Source organism: Cloeon dipterum, chromosome 1 (assembly GCF_949628265.1).
Source record: "Cloeon dipterum chromosome 1, ieCloDipt1.1, whole genome shotgun sequence".
Classification (NCBI taxonomy): domain Eukaryota; kingdom Metazoa; phylum Arthropoda; class Insecta; order Ephemeroptera; family Baetidae; genus Cloeon; species Cloeon dipterum.
The window spans coordinates 11,547,604-11,556,595 of NC_088786.1; the positions used below are offsets into that span (position 1 = coordinate 11,547,604).

An 8,992-nucleotide genomic window follows, 5' to 3' on the forward strand; every position below is an offset into this window, starting at 1 on the left:
TTATTTTTGAAATCCAGCCTCTCAAAAAAGTATTCAGGTGACAACGCAGATGATTTAGGTGTCTACAGTGCGAGCCGCCGATCAGACGTCCGTCGGCGCGTCAGGGTCCAGGTAGTCCTGGCTGAGCCAGGTCGAGCGGTGAGGCGGCCACAGCCGTTGCTCGGTGCCCTCGGAGGTGGCGGCGACCGGCTGCGGACTGCGCTTACGCATGTAGTTTATGCAGCACGGCCGGAAGTCGCGTGTGTTGCAGAAGTTGATGCACACTGTACCACACGACTCGCAGTGGTGCATGGCCTCCGCGCTGCCCACCTCCGTGCAGCTCAAATACAGCAGACCCGCTATTCCAAAAACATTAAAATAATTCATTTAAGAAAATTCGAAACTATTAAACTTCAAAGTGTAAAATCCATGTCAAATACACATGGTCAAAATAATATTCAGATGAGGAAAGGCTACAATGCTAGCGGAATACCGATAAATTAGATCGAAGTCATCGCAATGAGCCCGATGAAAATCACTAAGATTTGATGTGAGTAATTACTGAAATAAGATACGTTTCCTCGTTGCATTATTTAAGAATAAGAATATGCCGGGATTTCCAACTTTCACATTATCATGATATGCTTGAATTATGTCAACATAAGTTCAAATTCATGACTTTCAGTGTTAAGATTTTTACAGAGACGTGGTCTGGTAAATATTTAGCAATAATGGAATAAGTTTAATTTTTAGAACAAAAAGAAAGACGAAAAATAAAATTTGATCATTATTTGTCAACAGCATGCATGAGCCAAATGCTTGTGTTTAGGGCAGTTTTTTGACTGCATATATCGCTGGAGTGTGTTCTATTTGTATCTTTAAGCGCTCTGCCTTATTTGATTATAAGTCATGAACTCTAGAAGTGAAAATCTTCTCACCACTGTGTTTTTCATCTCTAGGAATATAAATATAGAGAACATAACTATTAGCAGTTTTTGTGTAGTAGAAATTTGATAGGTCCAACCGGTTTTCATTTTATGTGCAAAACGAAAGCTGGCTGAATTGCAATCGAATTTTTTTGTTAGCAAACAATAAAAAACTCATTTGCAATTCAACTCACGCAGAAGAAAATTAGCTGATCCACCTGTTGAAGCGAGTCGTAGCACGTGCTGCTCTCCCATTAAATGGCGATGAAGGATAATAACCCGTAATTTCAGCTCTATCTTTGTATTGGCACCAATAATTTAGTTTTCTCTTAATCTAACAAGATCAATCTTACCTGAGATCATGAGCAAAGCGGAGCGGAGCATTTCACCGTGAAGCCTTTGACGTTTTGGGGAGGCCTAGCTTTTAGAAATGAAATTAAAAAGCGGCCGCGTCGAGGACAAACAGGCCTTCGTACCCTTCGCTCGGCTGGGGTAGACTGGGACCGCTCCCCTCGCGCCCATTTCTCTTATAATCTCCTCCGGCTGGTCATGAATAAGTGGCGGAAGTAATTGCAAAAATTGTTTCCTTGTTGCGAACACATTCTGTATTTTGCATATCTGGCGTAGGAGTAGATCAAAGCAAACTTTTGCTGTTTAATCCAAAAGTTGAGATGCGTGCCAGAAATACATGTGTTGGCTCATAATTGGTTTCATAATAAATTCAACGCAGTGGAACTGGTATGTATAGTAAATCATGTTGTTCGAAGAAGTATTCAATTTTTTTCGACAATAATACCCTCAAGAATGAATCATTAAAAAGCACGCATTTTATTTCATTTATTTGGTATTTTTATTCATAACATAAAGTAGCTTACAAACAAAATTATTTTAAACAAACTTTTAGTTGTACATTTGCTCAAGTTCTTCAATTGTATTGGGCAGTGGTTTCTTAGTGGTTTCAGGCAACAACATAACTGATGCGCCGCCAAGAATGGAGAGGAGACCAAGAACAACCAGAGGAAGTCCTTCCCAAAACGTTGACTGGAATTCGCTCAGTTAAGTATTTCATTTCAAAGTAAAACTTGCAAACCTACCAAATTCCAAAGGTTAGGAACCAAAATGAGGGCAATTCCTGCCGCGAGGTTGGCGGAACCGACGCCCATGTTGCGCACCACGGTAGGAAACAGCTCTGCAGTGAAAACGGGCAGGATGACCTGAAACAGGCGTTCAACATGAACGAAAACTGGTTATATTCTTCGATATTTTACTATTTACTAGCTGTGTGAGCAAGTTTGAAATTTTAAATTTCAATCAATGTGAAGATGAAGCTTATTAGCTGCAATCTAAAAATCACGAGTAAGTAACTCTACCAAATCATTATTTTCTCGGTTTATGGTTATTATTTTAATCAACTTTCTGAAACAAATAAAATACATTAACGTTTTGATGGAATTTTCCAGCATTGAAATATTTCCGTTTTAAAATTGTACACGAGATTCTCTTTTCTGTTATACTAAAATCTGAATCAATTTAGTCCTCAATTAAACTGAGTATATCCTCTATTCACCCACCTTTCGAAATGTTAAAATCTTTTGATGGTTTTCTGTCAATCCAGAATATTGATTGAAATTTGAAAAATGATTAAAATAATTATGTTTCTTTGGTTTTAAATTGTGATTCTTAAATGATATTCTTGTCTCTCAGCATGATTAAACACAGTTCTCTATGCAGTCATACGCCGGTCTCTCCTCAACACTTAAGCCTATTTTCTTTACGTCAGATTAAACGAAGAAAAAAAGTAATTCACGTACGAAGCAAACGTTTTGAACCTTCTCATACAATAGTGCTCAAATTACGATAAAATTTGCAATTTTATTGGAGGAAAAGTTATGTCGACTCTCTCCAAATAATATTTCCAGTTAAATGTAGATAAAATATTTTGTCTCTTCTTACCCAGGGAAAGGAAAAAGCGAATCGGCCCATCATGACTAGGCCAACTGAGAGTTTCGTTCCATATGCATGCGAATCGGGTACCAGGGCGGCGAGGATGCAGAAGAGGCCTCCCGCGACCATGGTGCCGAAGAGAGGAACGCGGCGTCCGTGCCTCAGCAACAGTGGTGTGCTCAGCGCGATGGCGGGCAGCTCGACCAAACCTTTAAAACAACAAATCATTAGACAAAAAACAACAATTTTTTGTTGGCTATTTTATTTCTTCATACATAATTGTACATACTTATATAAAGAATACTTGCATGTCTTTATAAGAAAATGGATTTAAAATTTTGACATTTTGCATTGTAAACCGACATGAGATTTATTAATTTCAAGCATTGGCCAAACCTGAAATTTCAATTGAGGCTATTTTTGGAGCCAGACTATATGAAGGGTCATGAAAAAAGGCAAAAATATTGATGCCTTTGATGTTTTAAAAGGTATATTTTTTGGCATGTAGAATCAGGAAAATTATGAAAAAAGTATATAAATAATTATAGTATCTTCCACTTTTCTAATTAATCAGGGTTTACCAATATTGCAACAATTAAAAATTAACCAGTTTTATGTTTCATGCAAAATTTCTTAATATGCTGTTTTACTTAGTTTAAAAATTGAACATTATTTTGTGGAACAACAAGCGGCACCAAAAATTTAAACTCTGTGAATTTAATCATAATTTCCTTACTTAAAAATTACTTCACGTGTGACGCAAAAACGCGCTAATTTTGCAAACTACAAAAGACTAGCTCTCTAAGGAAATGTGGTCTCTGTAAAAATATAGAGAGTTTCTGCAAACCCTTTTTAATTTAATTCCAAAAAATCAGTAACGTGCTTATACCTGAGATGACAGTGTTGAGGTGGATGCTGCCCTCAATGTTGCCGAGGTTGAGCACGATGCCGAAGTAGGCGAGGTAGAGCGAGAACCACTGCGCGTAGACGAGCAGCGAGATGCGTCGCATGTGTGGTGTGCGTACAAGCGACATCATGCCGACGGTCTCTTTATCGGCGTTGTCGTTGGCGGCGTCAACGACTGGTTGGACGGGAAGGGCGGACTCAAGCTGCTCAGCGTAGAAGGGGCGGCGGTTGGTGGCGGCGGCCGAGCGCAGCGTGCGCGCCAGTCGCTTGCGTTTGCCGACGGCGAGCAGCCAGCGCGGCGACTCGGGCAGCACGGCCACCACGCCGAAGAGCAGCAGCGCCGGCAGCGACGCCGCCAGCTGCAGGTGGCGCCACGCGGGCAGCAGGTAGGCGATCAGCGCCACCGTCAGGTAGCCCAGTGGCACAGGGTAATGGAAGGAGACGCCGGCCACGGTGCGCCAACGCGCGCCCCCGACCACCTCCATGCACAGCACGAACGCGCTGAACACGACGCTCACGCACGACCAGCCCAGCACGAAACGCAACGCCATGAACAGCCACAGCCATGGCGTGAACGCGATCGCCGTTCCGCAAACAATCTGAGCAGAGTGGAGAGAAATATATATTATTCGCATTGTCTGAGAGCCAAAAAAAATTTTCAGCATGAAGAATTAGTTATTTATCTAATGAAAAACATGACATTATATTAGAAACAATCAGAGCTTCTCGTTTTTTTACATTTTTAATATAGAGAAATTATATATAAAACAGGAGAGCTTTCACAGTTATGATGACAGATTTTTAGCGTCAGGGGAACTTCTCTAAAATAAAATATAATTTAGAGGACACTGGCAAGATCTTAAATTCTGAAAGTTGTGGTTATGGCCTAATTTCTCACCGTAGTGGTTTTGATTCTTCTAGGTACATTCAATAATGTGATTTACAAAAAAATTATTACTGTAGATTTGCAGTTTTGTGCCACTGCAAAAAATATCTGAATCTCTTTGTGGGGTAAAGGTTTCAATTGAGAGTCTGTAAAAATTATTTACTAAAATGCATCACCTAAGGAAATAATTAGATGTATTGGTCTTGAAAATGTTTCTCTTAGTAAAATTTATATTTTATAGCTTATTTACTAATGGTAAGGTTTATTTTATCTCAATTCCACAAAATTCCTAAAGACCATGTACTGTTTATTTGTCATGCCAGGAAAAGAACTTCAATAAGAAGGAAGTTTAGTAACCAAACTTTTCAAGCCTTTCGAAAAATCTCAATTTAAAAAAAGTAGTAACCTAGAATCTTCAATTGTAAGAATTATCAAAACCTATATATATTAGATCAATGCTAATTGCCAGTGAGACTAAGCATATCGAAACAAAACTAGGCCCAGCACGCGCTTAAAACTAATTATTATATCCGCGCGGATGGCTTGCATTTTATGGAGCGGTGTTTCCATAGCAGGCGCTTTGAAAACAATACATATAATCCCGTTCACAAGTTGCCCAACGCTTTATGAATGGCTGTGAAAGTTGCTTGTTCACCTGCACTGCGAGGAAGATAGATAGGGTTTTGCGCCGTCCGAAGTGGTCTGAGAGGATTCCGGACACAAGGCCGCCCACGGTGACGCCAAGCAAGAAGGACATCATGGAAACGTTGATCAGCGACTCTCGTTCACACACTAGACCCCACTGTGTGCCAGAAAACGTGGGTTTCGTTTTAGATATGATCGAGAAACTACATTAAAAATTATTCTCGCCTCAGAAACAATGGTGTCACCGGTCGTCGTCACGTTGAAATCCCATTTTTCGCAAGTGTTTGTCGCGTTGAACTGGTCGCAACCTGTCGGCTCCTGCAACAATATTATATAACTTATACTCATATTCAGCTTGCTGTTTATCTGAAAAAAATATACGTGGGATTCACATATCACTAGAGTTTTTTTTACCCCGCTACGTCAAAATGTTTGCATATTTAGGAAAATTTCACTGAAATTGTTTCAGTGAAAGTACAGCATTTGATAACAAACTTTGTACATTATTAATTTTTAATTATGATTGGGAGATGGATCGCATTATGCAAAAAAAATACATAATATTCATAATATTCTGTTTTAACATTAAGGATTTAGTGCAACATTGGAAAAGTTTTTATTTCCTGCTTCTATGTAGTGTTATACATATTAGTGAAATATGTTTGGAATAAAATTAACCTTCAATATGATGTTCTGCCCGATGCACCTGCCCGAAATTGCACCATTAAACCCCGCATCCGCTCCTACTGCTCTGAATTGTATTAAATAATTAAATGAAATCCCGAAATTTATAACCCACCTCGCTCCATAGAGGAAACTCACCAAATTTTAACCGTGCAGAGCTCTGATTTTAAAGTATTCATTTTTTACTAACACTAATTCGAACGGATTAGTCTTATTTTTATTAAATTAGCATTTTATACAATAATTGTGAAAAATGATGCCACACCATCAAGCGACTGGAATTTAATTTAATGTGGGAAAGTTGAAAAATAAATTCAAATAGTACATATTTATCTAGGTATACGCCAGTAGTGTTCGATCTAGAATCATACATTTAATTTTATCAAATTTTGTCATGTTCTGCTCTCAAAATTTGAGTGGCACTCTTCACGTCTCTGTTCTTTTTCTTTCCGAATGGTGTTCTAACAAACTTAATATAACAAACTTTCGAATTTTGCACTAACACGAAACCTCCTTGCAGTACTTTTTAAAACGTCGGTTGAAATATTGGCTCTTAAGTATCTTAATGGCTCAACCTTCAAGTCCTTGCTGACCACACAAAAAACTGCTTTTGTCGTTGAGGAACACACGCCCTTTTTAACTTGTAAGTTCATTGTGGCCTTATTCTCTCGCTGCGAAAAAAATGACATAGTATACACTCCTTGAGAGAGAATAAATTATCGCCGGTCTTTTCGTCAGACACTCCACAGAAGCCAGCATACAGGAAAGAATTTCCGCATAGCAGCGCTAATGGATTTACATTATTCAATCATCTGGATAATTAAAAATAAAAACTTGAAAGAAGTGCTCTAAGTAGGCTATTGGAATCTTAGGTGTGATTGTATAATCAGAGAGTATCAAGGAATGAGGATGCCTAGTGGAGACCGAAGATATTCAAGCTCCATAATATATTTATTTGTTAACGGGAATCCCTGAATGGCTGCGATACCTGTTTGCTTATGAATGAACGCGACTATATTAAGTTCAGGAAAGACGGGAGTCTGTGTTTTCCCCAATCGAGGAAAATTCCAAAAAATATGCTAAAGTAAATAAATAATATATGGTTTAGTGGCCCATTAAATAACTCCCAAGAAGTTTCACGGTTGAGATCAGCAAATTTGAAAATTTAAACAAGCAGGAAAAATCACAAGTAGCTCTAATATAGACGGATTAACTATACGCAGCGTGATAAAAAATATCTTTTAAAATTTCAGTATGAGACAACCATTTTCAGTTGATCCGCTCATTGGGCGATTAATAATTTTATTAATATTGTGTTCCTCTATATTAATAATACGTGGAGAGATATTTATTTCATTAAATATTTCCATGAGAGATCAACATTATTTGAAGTTCAAATAGGAGTTAAGAAATTTAAGTTGCTTATTTATGAAAAAATGGTTTAAAAGTATTCCCCTATCAGTTACTCTTAAATTTGTTATTTTATGAAACATTAACAATGCGTAAAATTCGTGGCGTTGAGAAATGGACACGATGCATTATGTGGTTTGTGATTGATTTATTGTTCGCTGTCATAAATTGAAACACTGACGTGTTTTCCTTCTCTCAACTCTTATTTTCGACTCACTTATTAGCTTCAGACTTAAGTCATAAAAGCTATGAGGAATTCATTGTAAGTCAGATATTGGCTAAAAGAATTATGCCTTCGGCAGACAACTTATATAGTAAACACAAATGAAAAGTGGAGAAGTAATGTTATTTTCACTTAAAACTTGACTTCATCTTTAAAATGATTTTTTTCGCTTTTTCTGATTATTGCTGTCGGTTTCGTAATTCTAATATTGAATGGAAAAAGTGGAAGTTTTTTATTTAGATTTCAAAGTTCATTTATTTAGAGAATATAACGGAAGCAAATATTATTACACCGCAAACAACTATAGAGACTGCGACTGCATGCGAAACTTGCTTAACTTAAATAAAATACTATTGAACATATAGCGAAGGAGTTTCATAACCAGTATTCAGCATGTTTATAAACAACGAAAATTGTTTAAAAATAAAAAAATCCGACAAAATACACGGAAGAAACTATAATCTCATCGTATTGAAACAGTACCTGATAACCTTGGCAGGAAAAGGACGGTGTGACCGTTTGGAAAGTGATCGCTGTCATATGCCATGTGGAGGGTAAGTAGAAGAGCGAAAGGGCGGCCGTGATGCGCCACTGCCAGGGGCCGCAGTCGCCGGCCGTGTCACCCACCACGTCGGGCTCAACAGGTTGGGGCTCGTTGGGCGCCGGCACTCCGTTTCGGGGCACCACGCGGGGCTCCGTAGCGCGCGGCGTCATCGTCTCAGAGTGGCTATATGGCTTCTTGGCAGCGTTCGGCGTGGAGTGCGTTGCAAGACAAGGCCACGCAAGGCACGCTCGTTCGTCCCTTCACTCAGGCCAGCGAGTCCCCCGCCAGCTAATAAGGTATCACACGCGTCGGGATCGGATATCGGATTCTTTGAAATTGTGACTGCATTTTTTGACAGTCAACCTATGTTAATTAATTTAAAAAAAAAAAGAAGTTCAACATACGATAAAGCATGTAAGAAACGGTGGCATTTCCGATGAATAAAACCCTTTTTAATTATACAAGTTGCTATTATTCCCTCAGCAAAAACAAATTAAATCCCTGTATTAAATTGCAATCAACGGTGCCATTTTCACAATTCAATTTATTTGGAAAGAGGGGAAACTGAATGAATGAATGATGTATATAAGCGGGCAATTCGCTGTACACATATAGGTTATGAGGAATAATATAATAATAATCTTTCTGTTTCCCAGGCAAGCTCCAAAGGAGGTTAACTTTCAGCGAACAAGCAGAAAAAGAACTGAAATAAGAGAGGATTTTATTCATTTATAGAAAGGTGTGCTGACTGTGATTGTAGAGATAATGGTGATTGATTACCTTAATTCAAAATGGATTGGTACTGGAGACAATTAAAATTTTCAGTGCGATTAATTCTGCGAAAT

At 38.4% G+C, this 8,992-nt stretch overlaps 2 protein-coding genes across 2 annotated transcripts; both read right to left on the reverse strand.

Moving 5' to 3' along the window:
* Position 1: 1 nt before the first annotated feature.
* On the reverse strand, positions 2-1,399 carry Trissin (trissin). Its single transcript, XM_065497422.1, has 2 exons — positions 1,259-1,399; positions 2-338 (listed from the first exon to the last, which is right to left on the reverse strand). Exons 1-2 carry the CDS (start codon positions 1,287-1,289, stop codon positions 82-84), a joined length of 288 nt encoding a protein of 95 aa, XP_065353494.1. The 5' UTR covers positions 1,290-1,399; the 3' UTR covers positions 2-81.
* A 338-nt stretch (positions 1,400-1,737) lies between these two features.
* Positions 1,738-8,500, reverse strand: LOC135934098 (organic cation transporter protein-like). The gene is made up of 7 exons (XM_065475618.1): positions 8,087-8,500; positions 5,512-5,604; positions 5,297-5,443; positions 3,739-4,354; positions 2,859-3,058; positions 2,000-2,119; positions 1,738-1,946 (listed from the first exon to the last, which is right to left on the reverse strand). The coding sequence occupies exons 1-7, from the start codon at positions 8,315-8,317 to the stop codon at positions 1,806-1,808; spliced, it is 1,548 nt and encodes a 515-aa protein (XP_065331690.1). The 5' UTR covers positions 8,318-8,500; the 3' UTR covers positions 1,738-1,805.
* Positions 8,501-8,992: the final 492 nt, after the last annotated feature.

Excerpts from the sequence above, each read along its gene's own strand:
- Trissin (XM_065497422.1), bottom strand. The coding sequence starts at position 1,289 with ATGCTCCGCTCCGCTTTGCTCATGATCTCAG. Across the intron at positions 339-1,258 it reads CGCTTTGCTCATGATCTCAG|CGGGTCTGCTGTATTTGAGC; the intron begins GTAAGATTGATC and ends TTTTTGGAATAG.
- LOC135934098 (XM_065475618.1), bottom strand. The coding sequence starts at position 8,317 with ATGACGCCGCGCGCTACGGAGCCCCGCGTGGTGCCCCGAAACGGAGTG. Across the intron at positions 5,605-8,086 it reads TTTCCTGCCAAGGTTATCAG|GAGCCGACAGGTTGCGACCA; the intron begins GTACTGTTTCAA and ends ATATTGTTGCAG. Across the intron at positions 5,444-5,511 it reads GTGACACCATTGTTTCTGAG|TGGGGTCTAGTGTGTGAACG; the intron begins GCGAGAATAATT and ends TCTGGCACACAG.